Below are 15,933 nucleotides of genomic sequence, written 5' to 3'. Positions count from 1 at the left end.
CCGCGCCGGCGCGCGGTACTCGGTGCGCGGTGCCCGGTGCACGGTAGTCGGTGCGCGGGGTCCGGCGCGCGGTGGCCGGTGCGCGGAGCCGGGCGGAGCGGGGCTCGCGGAGGGAGGAGTTTTCCCAGAAGGGGACTGACGGGAAAGCACGGGCGATCCCTATTCCTGGCGGGGTGAGTCAACGGGAGAGGAAGGGAGCCGGGGGAACCGAGCGCGCGCAGGAGGGCGGAAGGGAGGGAAGTCGGAGGGGGGGCAAGGCGGGCCCGGAGCGCAGGTCCAAGGCCGGAAGAAGAGAGCGCCAGGGGAGCGGCAGAGGGGCGCGGCGCCGGGGCCACTCACCTGGGGGACGCGGCCGCACGGCGGAGCCGGGAGCTGCGGGCCCTCCCCGCCCCCGGCCTGGGGTTTGAAAGGAGGAAGCCTGGAATGTGAGGAATGAGGGCTGGAATGAGATGCGCGCGGCCGAGGGCGGGAGCTGGAGGGAGTGGCGGCCCGGCCCCGAGCCCTCGGGGAGGAGACTGGGACGCGGGGAGGGGCCGCGGGCGCGGGGCGGGCGGCGCCGGCGGGGGGCGGCCGCGGGGACTAGGCTGCGACCTCGGCGTCCTGCTCCAGCTTCGGCCGACGCCCCGCACACGTGCTTCCCCTTTGATCTCGGCCCAGACTCTCTTCCTCCTCCCCTGGCCCGGCTTCCCGCCGGTCCTGGCCAGCCCCCCGCTCTCGGCCGAGGCCGGAACCCTTCCCCCTGACCCGCGGGCCGGCCTCTGGCCTCGCGCCCGGCCGCCAGCACGCCTCTCCCTCCGCGCCGGCCCCAAAAGGACGGTCGAGGGCGGACGTCCGGCGCGCGGGCAGCTGCTCCCTTCCCCGCGGTGCCCACCTGGGACCCCGCTCCCGGGCCCAGGACGCAGGAGCTCCGCGCACACATGCGTGCCCTCCCCGCACGTTCCTTTCAGCCGTTCCCTTCCGCCCCGCGCGGACCTGCGACGCTGTCACCGCGGAGAGCGGCGCACGTGGGGAGAGGATGCCCGAAGTGACGGGCGTGTGGCGCGGCAGGAGACGCGTCTAACACTTATCCCACATCTGTTATGCGCCCACCAGACACTGTGAAAATAGTGAAGGAGAAGACCTCAGCACCTGCCCTTCCAGAGCTTTCCATTTAGCTGGGAAAACTCGGTCTGTGGAGGAGCATCGCCAGAAAGTGGGGAGTCCGGGTCTTAAACACGCCAGGTGGGTTTAGTCTCGTGATGGATTACAACAGCGGTGCCAGTTGTGGAGATCACTGTATCGCATTTGGGCTGTATCACTGGGCTTCTGTTTGGAAGTCTTCAGAACACACTGGCTTAATGCAGGGTGTAATCACATACCCCTGTCAATCCACCTTGTTGGGAAGTTGAAACCAAAGGACTTCTGCCCTTTTCCAAAAATCAGATCCAACCTCAGCCTTATCACTTAACCCTGTATTGTCCTGGGGTCCAGATCTTATCTCCCTTACCAAACAGAAACTTCCTTGGAGACACAGTAAATGTCCAATTTATCTTATCTTTCACCCAGCTCCAGCTTGGTGCCTGGGATAGATAAATGCGTAATAAATGTTAAGTTAAAACCAAAAAAAAAAAAAAAAAAAACAGAAACCTACTACCACAGAGGATCTTGAAGTGCTATAAATGCTGAAGTTGTTTCCAAGAGGGGTGTTCCAAAGGTGTTTTGAGTGATCACAGCATCACTGGACAAAGTATCCAATCTCTTAAGGTGAAGACTGAAGGAAGCAGGTCTCATTTGGATATAAATTCTGGTCTGCTTGTTAAATGATGGGTCTCGTCAGGGCTTGGTCACACCTCCTCCACATGAAAAGTCTGCAGCGCAGGACAGTGTGCAGGCACCGAATGACACACAAACAGTAAGCACTGGCTACTTAGTGTAACAAAATTTGTTGTGTCCGTGAGCTTTGAGCACCATAGGGGAACCCCAGGAAATGCACAGTGAAATCCAGGTTGCAGAGGCGACGTACTCTAGCTCTTGAAGGATAAATGAGAGTTTGCTGAATTGAGTCTGGAAGACTCACTAAGGCTGGTAGCCTGTACACTAGGGGAGTTTAGGAAAAGTCTAGTAAGCTGGTGTGGCTGGAGAACAGGAGGCGGGGAGGATGAATTACAGCAGCAGTGCCAGTTGTGAAGATCACTGTATCCCGTGCTGAAGAGGGGGCATCCAAAGGGCCCTTGGGACACAAGTGTGACAAAATCGGCACCTCCATCAGAAAGACCCCCCTCGACTGGACTGCAGGTGTTAGGGCTGGATTGGAGAGTCAGGGTAGTGGTCCTGAGGCTGAGGATGAGGGAAGGGGTCCAGGAAATAGTCCAGAAGCAAAGTCAACAGAAATGGTGACTAAGTTGGCTGTGAGGTGAGAGAGGAGACAAAGATCACAGAACTTTGACAGCTTAACGATTGGTGGTACCATTAGCAAAGATAAGAACTCAAAGAAAGACAGGACTATGTTGGATTGGAGGGTCAGTCCAGCTGGGCTCAGAGCGGGGGGGGGGGGGGGGGGGGGGGGGGAGGAAGGTAGGACGGAGTCCCTTGGAGACCGGAAAGCAGCCTTCGGGCGGCCCGCTCAGCACACACTGCTGACAGGGTATCTGGAGATCAGACCGGCTTATTCCCTCCAGACCCTAACTATCAAAGACCATAAAGGATCAGAACCTCAGCCTCCCACAGGCTTCTAGAGAGCTCTGTGCCTTTAGGTATCTCCCGTTCCCAAGCTGTTGAGGTCACTCTGGATAAAGGAAACTTCTTAGAAGTCCCGAAGGTGAAAGACAGACAGTGATCTTACACACGTGCCTGCCCTTTCAGGGATATTTACATTTCTCAAGAGACAGGACTCATTTGTTGACCTTCAGGAATGAATCTCTTGGTGGAAATATTTCATGTCTGGATAGAGCTAGAGAGATGCACATGGCTCCCCTCAAATTACACCATAAAATCCACACCTCACCTCACCTCACTTCCTCGTGATCCCAGCAACTTTACCCTGAACGACAAATGGATCCTGGTCGAGCTTCATGAAAGTTGTGCAGAAAGAAGACGGCACGGGTGTGGTCAGAGCTGGGTTTGATGTGTGGAAGCTATTTGTGTTGTTTATTCTCCAAAATCAAAGTCAAAAATCATATTAATTACTTTTATCGTGTCGTTTGGTATTATTTCCATTCCTTTAATAAATTTTTTTCAACCCACATCATCATAAATTATCCATATGATACCCTATTAAACAAATTCAGCCACATCCACGTGATAGAATTCTTTAGAGTGATTAATAAGATTTTAAAAAATAAACCAGACAAGTGTGCATGATATAATAAGTGGAAAAGCAGATTTTAAAAACAGTGTAGGGCTTCCCTGGTGGCGCAGTGGTTGGGAGTCTGCCTGCTGATGCAGGGGACGTGGGTTCGTGCCCCGGTGTGGGAAGATCCCACATGCCGCGGAGCGGCTGGGCCTGTGAGCCATGGCCGCGAAGCCTGCGTGTCCAGAGCCTGTGCTCCGCAGCGGTAGAGGCCACGACAGTGAGGGGCCTACGTACTGCAAAAAAAAAAAAAAAAAAAAAAACAGTGTAGGGCTTCCCTGGTGGCGCAGTGATTGAGAGTCTGCCTGCCGATGCAGGGGACACGGGTTCGTGCCCTGGTCCGGGAAGATCCCACATGCCGCGGAGCGGCTGGGCCCGTGAGCCAAGGCCGCTGAGCCTGCGCGTCCGGAGCCCGTGCTCCGCAACGGGAGAGGCCACAGCAGTGAGAGGCCCGCGTACCGCAAAAATAAATAAATAAATATAAATAAATATAAATAAAAAATGTATACAGGATGATCCTGTTTTATTTATTTATTTAGGCCACACCGTGTGGCATGTGGGATCTTAGTTCCCCCACCGGGGACCGAACGCATGCCCCCTGCAGTGGAAGCACGGAGTTCTAACCACAGAACGGCTAGGGAAGTCCCAATCCTGTTTGTTTTTTTTTTAATTTTTATTTTATATTAGAGTATAGCTGATTTACAATGCTGTGTCCTGCTTTTGAAAAATAAATGGAAAAGAATCTTACAGTGAGTATCTCTGACAGGTTGAAGATTAAGGGGCCTTCTTTCTCATTTTTTAAAAATTAATTTTAAAAAATTAATTAAATTTATTTATTTTTGGCTGCGTTGGGTCTTTGTTGCTGTGCACAGGCTTTCTCTAGTTGCTGCGAGAGGGGGCTACTATTCGTTGCGGTACGCGGGCTTCTCATTGCGGTGGCTTCTCTTGTTGCGGAGCACGGGCTCTAGGCGTCCGGGCTTCAGTAGTTGTGGCACGCGGGCTCAGTAGTTGTGGCTCACGGGCTCTAGAGCACAGGCTCAGTAGCTGTGGCGCACGGGCTTAGTTGCTCCGCGGCATGTGGGATCTTCCCGGGCCAGGGCTCGAACCCGTGTCCCCCCTCTTGAAATATCCCCAAAGCATGCCCCCTCTTCCTGGGCTTCAGAAGTAGGATGCAGCTGACTCGGTGCTGGGGTATGGTCACTGTAACTCCAGGTCCTGTTCTTTTCAACCCACGCACGCTGTACTTCTTTCCTTCTTTCTTTCTTTTTCCGGCTGTGCCACACAGCTTGCTGACCAGGGATTGAACCCACGTCCTGGGCAGTGAAAGCGCAGTCCTAAGAACTGGACCGCCACGCAATTCCCTCTATTTGCTTTTTTTTCCTTAAGAAGACTCTTCACTCCATACCATCTGAACTGCATCTTGTGTTTTGAACGACAACACAGACCAACCTTTATCAAAGCTGGAGTCTTTCATTTCATCTATAGAATAAAAGCAGTCTGTGATTTGAAAAGCATCATATTAATTGTTGTCTTCATCCAAGAGAAATGTGGACAAGAATAGACTCCAGGTCTACCCTCTAGGGGGCAGTGTGTGCTGGGGCTGACCTGTCCTCCTCACCCCACCCCCCAATGCCTTATGTTGAAGCCCTAATCCCCAGTACTTCAGAATGTGACTGGATCTGCAGATGTATTAAAGAGGTGATTAAGTTAAATTGAGGCCTTTAGGATGGGCCCTAATCCAATCTGCCTAGATTAGGGTCTACCCTAATCCTCCTTATAAGAGAGATTAGGACACAGACTTCTCACAGATGACACAGGGAGAGGATGGCCATCTGTAGGCCATGGAGAGAGGCCTCAGGAGAAACCAAACCTGCCTACACCTTGATCTTGGACTTCTAGCCTCCAGAACTGTGAGAAGTAAATTTCTGTTCAAGCCACCCAGTCTGTGGTACTTTGTTATGGCAGCCCGAGCAAACTAATTCAGTGTATTTCCAGACTGACACAAAACTCTTGGTTTCTGGAGCCCAGAGGGTGAAGGCTTCTCCAGACAGTTCTCAGAATTTCTCTGAGGGTCCCAGGGGGTCTTTAGGGTCTGGATATCCAGGAGCTTCCTGGAAAAAATCAAAAGGGGGGAAAGGCTTCCTCCAGTCTAATCGTTAAAAGTTTCATTTTCAGTGACTCTGATACAAAATTTTGAAAATGAAAGTTAACAAAAGTCACATATTATGTCCTTACTGGGGAATTAAACTAACCCAGGTTCAAACAACAGCTCAGCCGATACTAATTATGACCTTGGGGACCCTTAGAGTCTGGGCCTCAGTCTCCTATCACTCATGTTTCCATCCCACGTTGACTGAACATGTGTGATGTCCTTGGCACTGCGCCAGGTAGGTAGGCACTAGGGATGAACAGAAAGGTCACAGCCCTGCCCCCAACTACTGACATTCTGATGGGGAAGTGGGACAAGCACAACTTCCCCAGGGAATGACACCTGGTGAGAAGAGGGTTACATTTTTGGAACCCAAAGTTGAGATTTCTGTGGACCCACGTTCTCCGACAGAACATTCTGGAATGATGAAGTGTTCTTTATCCGTGCTGTCCATATGGTAGGCATTAGCCACATATGGCTTCTGAGACCTTGAAATGCAGCTAGTTGACTGAATTTTAATTAATAGTTCCATGTGACTAGTGGCGATGGTGTTGGAGAGCACAGCTGTCGACCATCCAAAAGGAGATGCTTGGCAGGCAGGTAGATAACACCTGCGAAGGGGCGACCTGAGGACTGTGGAGACACCAAGCATAAAGGTGTGGGCATTCCCTGGCGGTCCAGTGGTTAAGACTCGTGCTTCCACTGCAGGGGTGGGGGCTTCATCCCTCGTCGGGGAACCAAGATCCCACGTGCCACATGGCACGGCCAAAGGAACAAAAAAAAAAGCAAGCTACTGAACCAAGTATATAGTATGCTACCTTTTGTGCACAAAGAGTGGGAAATTAGAAATACATTTTTGCATAAAGAAATACTGGAAAGATACATTGGAAACGAAAAGTGGTCAACTCTAAGAGTACAGGGCAAGGGAAACAAGAAGGGGACAGATACGGGAGGAGGCTTTAATTGTATAATCTTAAAAAGTGTTTTAAATAATATGAAATTATTACTATTTAAAATCTGCCTCTCTCTCTCTCTCTGATACAGAATCACAGGAGACTGACCAAAGGCAAAATCAGGACGTATTTTTAGGGACATCCTTCTATCTTACCCTGATGGAGTCTGTCCTGAGCATGCATCAGTACCCTAAAAATTGCATTTAAACCCACTCTTAAAATCTTGATCTAACTGCCAGCCTCCCTCTGCCTGTCACCCTCCTTTCGTCTCAGACTGTCCTTCCTTCCTGACCTTCCTGCCCCCAGACTATGGCAGAGAGAGAACTACTGATTATTCTTGGAGGCCTTGAAAATGACAAGGGATGGAATCTGGGTAGATAGTGCTTAACCAGATGTTAAAACCCTGAGGCTTGAGAAGCACTATATTATACCAAAATGTGTAATAAAAGGTTGGAACAGACCAGGAAAAGTCCCACTGCCACCCTGGCCCACCAGCTCCACCATCTACGTGGCACACTCTTATTGCACCCGGCCTCCCGGGCCTCAGCCTTGCCCTGTGCAGAGGAGCTTGGGCCTGATGGACCAAAGGACCTGGCAGAGCCGGAGAAAAGCATGGAGGCGCCTTTCATATTTGGAACATTTCAGAAACTTCCATTAACATCAGGGCTACTTTTCTTGTTGTTTTGCTTTGTTTGTTTGTTTTGCCTAGGTTGTCCCTTCAAGTAGGAAAGGAGAGATGGGTACAAAGTAAGGAAGGTGAGGTAGGCTCAGGCCTGAGACCAGAACGCAGGGTATGTTTAGTTACCCAGTAAAGCCATTTTGTTCTTCTTTCCTCTCACCAGAGTCCCTGGAAAACCACCTTAAATTGCTTTATGAGCATTTATAAACCATTTTGCGTAACTGTATGGCTAAAAAAGTCAACCGAAATGCATTCTCCCATCTTAAAACATTAATAAAAATAATATTGATATTTGCCCCTCTCCTACACCAAATGCCTAGGCATTTGGGGCCAGAGCCCACGCGTTCTGCCTGGAATTCCTCCACTTTCTACACTCCACAAATACTACTGTTCCCAGACCTTCAAGAGAGTCATGACAACAGGGGCCACTGTGAAGTCGCCTCATCTGGGTTGCAGAACCTGCGCTCATCGTGTAAATGCACTTGTAATGTGCCCCCTGGGTCAGTAGGTGGTGCCAGGGAGCTGCCCGCGGTTTCGGGAGAGCTTGCCTGAAAACCGCACTGACCGCGGCATCCCCATGCCCGCACCCCGGTTTTTGGAGAGGGAAGAGTTGTAGGACCTGTGAAGGGTACACACTGACTACAATAGCTAGGAGACCGAAGCGGGGAGAGGGGCAAAACTAGCCCACATGCACCTGGCCAAGAAATGTGTGAGGGGCGGGGCAGAATCTAACCAGTCCCGGGCGAGCCCCCGGCGGGGATCTAAGCGGGGAAGTTTAGGAGGACCAGGGGCTGGAGGCGTGGCACACGTGGCGCGAGCACACAGGCAGGAGCCACTCTGCGGAGGGGGGCAGCTCGCAACGCCCCCAAGTTTTCTCTGTGGAGCAAGATGCAGCCTGCGGTTGGGAGGGGCGGCTTCCTCAGCGCGGCCACGCCCTCCCCCGGGGCGCGCTCCCGCCATTCCAGTCTCCCCTCTCTAGGCCCTTGGCTCCAGCCTCCAGGGGCTCCTCCCCAGGCCTCTCCAGCTACGAACAGCACGTAGCTGTCCAGGAGAGAAGCAGAGACCTCGATTCAAAACACACTCGGGGGGCTTCTCTGGTGGTGCAGTGGTTGGGAGTCCGCCTGCCGATGCAGGGGACACGGGTTCGTGCCCCGGTTCGGGAAGATCCCACGTGCCGCGGAGCGGCTGGGCCTGTGAGCCATGGCCGCTAAGCCTGCGCGTCCGGAGCCTGTGCTCCGCAACGGGAGAGGCCACAACAGTGAAAGGCCCGCATACCGCAAAAAACAAACAAACAAAAAAAAACAACACACTCGGGAATTCCGGGTGGCTGCCAGCACTCTTATCACTCAGGAACAGGAGATCAGGTAACTCAAAACCTCTCCATCTACAGAGGGCGCACGTTGGCAAATCACTGGCAGGAAAAGGGCCAGAACCCAGGGACTCTGAGTTGAACCGTCACTTTATTTCTGCACCCGTGCTGCTGTCTAAAGGAAGGGATATTGGGAATTCCCTGGCGGTCCAGTGATTAGGGCCCTGCACTCCCAATGCAGGGGGCATGGGTTCGATCCCTGACTGGGGAATTAACATCCCACAAGCCAAAAAAGAGAAAGAAACAGAAAGGAAAGGAACTGATTCTCATTCATTCCTTTTTCTCACCTACTAACCTTCTAATCAAAAAGAGCTTTTTGCAGTCCTGTTGCTTAGACGTTGAAACACCACTTGCTGGTGTCTTTCGTATCAACGACCATTGATATTCCTGGCCACTGAAAAGTGTATGAAACTGTGTTGCAAATAACCTGTCTGGCCATAAAGAATCACGTGGAAGAGAAGCCAAGCCACAGAAATGAGACCGACTCCGGCTCTCGTCCTGCCCTTTGGGCTCTTCCCGCTTCCTTCCACGCCACTCGTCCATCCCCGTGACACCGAGAGCAGGAAGGCCTCAGCAAGACTTGTGAACACACTTTTCTCGACTTGTCCGTATAGGGAAGCTTTAAATGTGAACACTTAGAGGTAAGACGTGGGGTCTCTGTCACTATCAGGTATTTAATTTGCTCTGCGGCTGAATCAGGAAGCAACACCAATGCAGCTGACCCAGGAGGCTGACCGGTGCAGGAGGCTGCCCTCTGGCACCCCTGCTCAGCCTCAGCTCCGTCACCTGCCCAGGACACTCTCAGCGTCGCACACGGTGAGTCTGCAGTCTCCAGGACGCAGATCCCTGAGTCTGCAGACCCTGCTTACCTGGATGAAAACTTCGGTGATACCCACTTGGCTTCAAAGAACTGACTGGTTCGCTGCTGCCAAGCGATGGAATTATTGTGACAGAACATGACGGTAGGAGGCATGCGAGGGACAGGAGTCTGAAAGAAGAATGGCAACACTCATGTTTTTATATAAATCCCTTTTATTTCTGTAGCGTACAAAAGGTATAAATATGATTCATGTGAAACCGGTCACCTGCACGATCAAGCAAGAAGGATGTGAAGCCGGGGTGTGTGTCTGCACCAGAGCGGGCAGGAGGAAGCAGGGCCAGATCCAGTCCCCCCCGGCCCCCCTTCCCCAGACACTGCATATTCTCCAACAGGAAACGAGTGAACAGCCTTCCATTTTCAGTGTCAGGCCGGTGGTCCCGCGCGCCTGGCGGGCACCTGATGAGTGAGGCACTTGAGGGGAAGCAGCCGTGTCAGGGCAGAGCGGGTGGGACTTACCCGTGGGGTGAGCCGCGGGTCTGCTCATCCCCCAGGTCTCTCTCCTTCCCGCTGCTATTTGATGTGGAGCAGGGATAGGAAGCAGGGACAGGAAGCAGGGACAGAAAGGAAGTCCACAGAAGGGACGGGCCGAAGCGCAGCCGCCGATGCCTGGCCCCAGGCTGGCAGACAGCTTGGCTGGCGCACGAGGCCTGGGAGGTGACCGACGCCGATGCAGAGCTCACGGTGTTCCTGGGTCCTCAGGACTCGGATGCACGCGGAGGCCGGGAACTAGCAGCAGAGCCGTGTGATTTGTGGGGAGAGGCTAACAATCGGAACGACTTAGCAAAACTCTTACAGTCTGTGAGGAAAAGTGACAGGACGTGATCCGCCAAGGATGAACCGGGCCTCAGGGGCTGATGACACTTAAGCCAAGAAGAGAGGCCCAAGCTCTGCCAGCCAGGCCCGGTCCTCACCGCTCTGGGCAGCGACAATGGCAAGTTGCACACACACTGTTCCCTCCCCTCCCACGCGGGCTGCAGGTGAGTCTGCACTAACGGCTCCACAGTAACCCAGCGGGGACGCACTCCTGGGCTGAAGGTGGTGAAGGCCTCTGTCAAATCCCTCTCAGTCGTAAGCAGACTAGGCCACCTCTAGAGGTTATGCTTGCAGCCCACCCTGCGATTAAGACAAGTACGTAAATTGCTCGCATCACTGATCACAAACTGGGCCAGAGCCACTCTGAGACTGCAGCCAGCCAGCCGGCCCTCAGGGAAGGGGGACCGTGACACGGTGCCTCCCGAGCTGAGGGACAGTGGCTGGCTCTGGGGAACAGGCACCACACTCCCCCACAGAGACGGCAGAGAGGAGCGCTTCTCCCAGGGCCCCCCCCCACCATGGGTGAGGAATGGTCACCAACGGTAAATGACACTCTGGAAACCACCGTGGCCAAAGCAAAGACAAGGCTACGTCACAGCGCATGAGGCCAGGTGCCGCTTCAGATCCGACCTGCAGGCCTGCACTTCCTGGAGGCACCGTCCCCACTCAGGTGCTCTCACGGCACGGCCGTTCTGGAAGATGGCCAAGCCCACAGGGGGCAGAGATACCCTACAGCCGGGACCGGCCTGCCGCCCACTTACAGAAAAACTCTGCACACCTGGAGACTAAAGGTAATTCAAGGAACGTCCCTCTCTGAAAAGTTCTGCAAAAAAAGCGACCCAAGTACTGAAGTGTGAGAAGCTGCCTCTGGCTGCAAGTCTCCAAGCACGGGATTCTGACCGCTGGGCGGCGCCTTCACAGTCACCGTGAGCTCTGGACAGGCTCTCACCCGAGTCAAGCTGTGACCCCGACCAGGGCCGTGAGACCCCGAGAAGGGTGTGTGTGTACAGATATGTGTACACACACGTATGTGCATCCGTGCACGTGTACATACATACTCTCAGGGACCATTCCAAAAGGGGGGCCTGTCACTCTCCGTGTCCTGGGCAAGCGCAAGAGCGGCGGCTAGTGCTCCAGAAGCTCTGCAGAGAGAAGGCCCGGCGCCTGCTCGGCCGTCACTCACAGGCCAGCTTGCTGTCGAAGCTGGAGAGCCCGATGGCAAAGGCCTGGAGCGCGCACAGCGGGTAGCTGTAGTCCAGGGTGAACACGTCGTCGGCCACACGTCCAAACTGCATGACTATGTAGTCGGCTAGAGGCAGAGAGAGATCGGGACGTCAGGAGGTAAGGAAGACAGCCTCCAAATAGGTCTCTTTAAAATGGGAAACCCTTAGAAAGATGGAAAAAGGCCTGACCGAGAGTGCCTACCGAGCACGACCAAGGCTCTACTGCGACTCCACTCGGCTCCCTGCACGGACCAGCAGGAAAGGGCAAGTTGGGGGGCAGCGCAAGCTCGGGGGGGGCCGGAAGGGCAAGGGGGGGCAGTACAAGCTCGGGGGAGCCGGAAGGGCAAGCGGGGGCAGCGCAAACTCGGGTGGGGGGCCGGAAGGGCATGAACCTTTCCTGAGGAAGGGCCTCTGCCTCTGCCCCCCGAGCAGCACCCCCAGGACTCCTCCGGTTGCCACAAGAGACCTCACACGCTCCTGCCCTCAACTCAGCGGCTCAGACGGCTGACTGCGAGACTGTAGCTCTGTCTTTCCGAGGAGGTCATTTCTTCCTTAAATCATGCTCTCCTGAGTATAACTTCCTACCAATGAAGGGCAATGCTCATTTCCGAATCCTGTCAGAACACCTCTCTTCCTGGGGCTTACGGTCATTTTCGTGGACTATCTGGAAGTTCTTCACAGAGGCCTGAGTGACCCGGCCGTGGAAGTTCAGGACGTAGGACTGGGTGTCATCGTTCCAGACGGGGGACTTGTTGTGCAGCTCGATCAAGTTCTCCATGGCTTTGTCCTGCCACTTTGAAAGCAGGCTCTCGCGGTCCTGTAGGAGAGGGGTGTGTGCTGAGGACCATCGCAAAGCGCTCACCCTCAAGGCTGCTGAGGCAGGAAGCAGAGCAGGGGCCTATTTCCTCCGTTTCAGCAAGTAAAACAGAAACAGAGCCCAAACTAAGCCGGCTTTGTTGGATTCTTATAGAATAACTAGCGTTTCTCTTTGCAGACCCAGTGGTTGCAAGTCAACCACGTCAGCAACAGCACCTACCCCGAGGTCTGGAGGGCTGGCTCTCCTGAGGAAGAGTGGCCACTCTCCAGGCTGGGCTCGGGAGGAATCAACACTGTTTGCTATTCATCTTGCCTGTGTCGCAGTCTTGTTGTTAGAGTCCTCTGTTGATGAAATATGCTCTTACTTACATTTCGTGGCTGAAATGGGATTCGTTCATGATTCATATTCATCCCTGGGATGATCACAGACATTTTCCGCGGGCCTTTAAATCCGAGTACATTTGTTTCCTGGAAGAGAGGGAAATAAACAGGAACTTGAAACAGAAATGAAGACGAGGCCTCATTCTTTTTTTCTTAATACCATGCATTTCCTTTCTATCGATCTACCTATCTATCTATTTATGGCTGCGTCTATCTATCTGTCTATCTATCTATCTATTTATTTATGGCTGCACTGGGTCTTCGTTGCTGTGCGTGGCTTTCTCTAGTTGCGGCTAGTGGGGGCTACTCTGTCGTGGTGTGCGGGCTTCTCATGGCAGTGGCTTCTCTTGTCGTGGAGCACAGGCTGTAGGCACACGGGCTTCAGTAGTTGTGGCACAAGGGCTCAGCAGTTGTGGCTCGCAGGTTCTACAGTGCAGGCTCAGTAGTTGCAGTGCATGGGCTCAGTAGTTGTGGCTCGCAGGCTCTAGAGCACAGGCTCAGTAGTTGTGGCGCATGGGCTTAGTTGCTCCGTGGCATGTGGGATCCTCCCGGACCAGGGATCGAACCTGTGTCCCCTGCATTGGCAGGCGGATTCTTAACCACTACGCCATCAGGGAAGCACACAAGACCTCATTCTTAACGCAAGGCCCTCCTGGGCATGTAAAACGGGGACAATATGGAGAGCGCTCAACACTATTCTATTACTTCACTGTAGTTAAACAAAGAGAGACGGAGAATCAAGCCCAGGAAAATAAGACTGTTTCCTCTTTTTAAACCTAATTTGAACATTTGAATTTAAAACACTCTCTAGGCTTGAAACCCTACTCTTACTCTTTAACTTTAAGTGAAATTTCAGACAATTATGAGCAAACTGTCCAATTTTGTCATCTTCAATAAATATATATTTCCCAGTGAGGACATGGCACTATATGATATAGAATGAGAATTACAGTTTAAATTAAATAGGACCTGTATCTGGAGGTAAAAAAAATCAAATGCCCGTCAAACCAGGCAGATTATATATGAGTAAAATAAGTATATTAAATACATGGATATATGTGTATTCATATACATACACACAAAGTCATGCATAGGTAAAATATTTAATTGATTCTGAAGCTAAGAGAAAACATCTATACATTATAAAGTGTTAAGTCAAATGATTCTCAGTCACTTAGATAAAATCTCATGGGAATCAAGTGATGAGATTAATTCCAACCGATGGAAAGCTGAGACTTTGGGATCAAAGGAACAACTGAGTCGGGTTAATTCCTTCTTGCTTCTTTGACTCCACAACTTCACATGCCCACTACGCGCCAGGTCCGTGTTCACGTGGAAACAGCAGTGAATGGGACTTTACGAACTGGTAGAGAAGGATGGTGCTGAAGAAGCAGTCTGGGGCACTAGAGAAAGCGCGGGGAACCGAGGGGAGCACCAAGCACATCTAGTGTCGGGAGAGACCCCTCTGCTGACGCTGGTGGACAGGCAGAGGCAAGGAGGGGCAGGGCAGGCTCTCAGGTGGGGCGCAGGGACGAGAGGAGCCGCTAGAATGACGGGAACGCACAGGGAGCGTGCCCCCGGGGAGCCGGAAGGGAAAGGTGCAGTGTCCAGGCTTGATTCTGGACTCAAGGGGCAGCCTGAGAGGATTTGGAGCAGGACAAGAGCAGCACGAGCTGGAGCTGGACCGCTCAGCAGCGGCTGTACAGGATGAACCAGGTCGAGAGGGCGGAAAGCAGAGACCGGCTTCCAATTTACGGTAACCGCGAGCCAACGGGTAAGGGGTAACAAAGGCCTGCGTTAACATGGCGGCATTGGGAAAAGAGAAGAGGAGATGAGTGAGGGCCGGCTGAAACAGTAAATACAGCTAAACTTGGCAATTCGTAAATAACTCGAGTATACAGAAACAAGCTTGGGAGGGGGACTGCAAGCCCAGGGCTGGGACGCCAGGAGGCTGAGGAAACGGGAGGCGGCACTCACGTAGCAGACGGCGGCCAGCTCCTGCCGCACACAGGCCTTTTCTACCAGACCCTGGGCCTTGGCCGGGCTGACACCATGGTCATAAACTGTAAACTTGGTCCCCATGAGGTTGGACCTAGAATCAAGAGAAAAAGCCACCACAATGATCTATATTTTTCTCCCTTACAAACACAAGCTAGGAGAGGTATGGGACAGCCTCTCGGCCCACTCTCCAAAGGTCAAGGGGTCACCATCGCTTTCTCAAAGATCTAGCCTTAAAACAAGGAAGGGCCTTAGACTTTCTATTAACTTTACTTTTTTAGATGACATCGACCGGCTCATTGTAAAACCGATATGGACTGTTCTGAAACTACAGGAGTCACACCATCAGAGGAGCAGGACAGCATGCAAGGCTGCTCTCACCTGAGTTTGCCAACATAACTTTCCCCCTCACGAGATAGATCTGTTGGGTCAGTGGAGATGAGGTAGTTGGATGTTTTGCTCTTTTTCCGCTTTCTACCTGCAAGAAGAAATATCTAGAAAAGGAAAAAAATTTTCAGTAAAAAATGCACTCAAGAAAACTGCCATGTTTGTCCTACCTATTTAGTTAGCAAATATTTAGCAACTGCCTATCATGTACCAAGCAGTCCATCTCTGGGTCTTGTTTTTTAAAAAAACAGGTTTAATTCACTTTGACTTTTCTTGCAGAAAAACGATGTGGTGGCCACAGCTGGAGCCTGGGTCTCCCGCATGCAGACTTGGTGTGGGTCATTACAGGATGCTCAGTGAACCCGTGACAGGGACAGTCAGTGAACATGGTCTCCCTCCAGAGCTCGGGGGTGAGGCAGCCCAGGTCTTGGAGACAGCACAGAGGTGGCCTTGGCAAAGCTGCCCAGGGCAGCGGTGCAACCCCTGGCCAAGGTGCAGCATCGTCCACGCCGGCCAGCACCAGCTTCTCGGGCACAGCGGCTGGGATGACGCCAGTGTCCAAGGGCAGGATGAGAGGCACCGGCCCAGAGCCACAGTGGCCGGTCAGCCTGCAGGGATAGTCTGGGGCTGGCCGATCCTGTTCCCCCAGTAGCCTCACCACATGAGGACTACGGAGAACTTGGCCAGAACGATGGCCTCACGATGGCAGTGGTGATCTCCTTGAAGCACTGAACACCCAGACCAGCATCTGTCCACTGCAATCCCCAATAGCAACAAACGCCTTGACCGTGGGCCGCAGGGCAGAACGGGTTATGCTCGCATCATTGTCAAAACCTCATCCTTGAAGGAGGGATGCTTCCAGGGAAGGGTCAGTCGTCTCGGATTCCCAGATGGATGAGCAGAAGAGAAGGGTCTCCTCCAGAGCCCTGACCAGGCGGCCCAGATGGGTGAGGGGTA

The 15,933-nt window shown here is 52.9% G+C and overlaps 2 protein-coding genes and 1 long non-coding RNA gene across 8 annotated transcripts in view; 1 reads left to right on the top strand and 2 right to left on the bottom strand.

Annotated features, from left to right (window-relative positions):
* Window positions 1–404, bottom strand: part of TEAD4 (TEA domain transcription factor 4) — a 68,184-nt gene extending 67,780 nt beyond the window's left edge. Inside the window, exon 1 of the mRNA XM_049694775.1 lies at window positions 340–404. The gene's annotated coding sequence lies outside the window, so the exon portion shown is untranslated. The remainder of the gene's footprint in view (window positions 1–339) is intronic.
* LOC125960520 (uncharacterized) lies at window positions 34–4,835 on the top strand. 2 transcript variants are annotated; one of them, XR_007470262.1, is made up of 4 exons: window positions 34–425; window positions 1,093–1,221; window positions 3,868–4,077; window positions 4,626–4,835. It is a non-coding gene; the product is annotated as an uncharacterized LOC125960520 (long non-coding RNA). The 2 variants fall into 2 exon arrangements; XR_007470261.1 differs by lacking the exon at window positions 4,626–4,835 and having other exon boundaries at window positions 3,868–4,445.
* Window positions 4,836–9,492: 4,657 nt separating this feature from the next.
* TULP3 (TUB like protein 3) overlaps window positions 9,493–15,933 on the bottom strand; it is a 43,041-nt gene continuing 36,600 nt past the window's right edge. For 4 of the 5 annotated variants that reach the window (XM_033404237.2, XM_033404238.2, XM_033404239.2 and 1 more), the window contains 5 exons: window positions 14,971–15,083; window positions 14,569–14,683; window positions 12,580–12,678; window positions 12,040–12,211; window positions 9,493–11,480 (listed from right to left, as the gene is read on the bottom strand). In XM_033404237.2, coding sequence (XP_033260128.1) covers window positions 11,347–11,480; window positions 12,040–12,211; window positions 12,580–12,678; window positions 14,569–14,683; window positions 14,971–15,083 — 633 coding nt within the window. In that variant the 3' untranslated portion in view covers window positions 9,493–11,346. Of the gene's footprint in view, window positions 11,481–12,039; window positions 12,212–12,430; window positions 12,679–14,568; window positions 14,684–14,970; window positions 15,084–15,933 lie in introns of those variants that run through there. The other variant, XR_004476442.2, reaches the window with a different exon arrangement.

Source organism: Orcinus orca, chromosome 11 (genome assembly GCF_937001465.1).
Source record: "Orcinus orca chromosome 11, mOrcOrc1.1, whole genome shotgun sequence".
NCBI lineage: Eukaryota > Metazoa > Chordata > Mammalia > Artiodactyla > Delphinidae > Orcinus > Orcinus orca.
The sequence above is the reverse complement of the archived record's forward strand: the minus strand, read 5'-3'. Positions and strand labels throughout refer to the sequence as shown.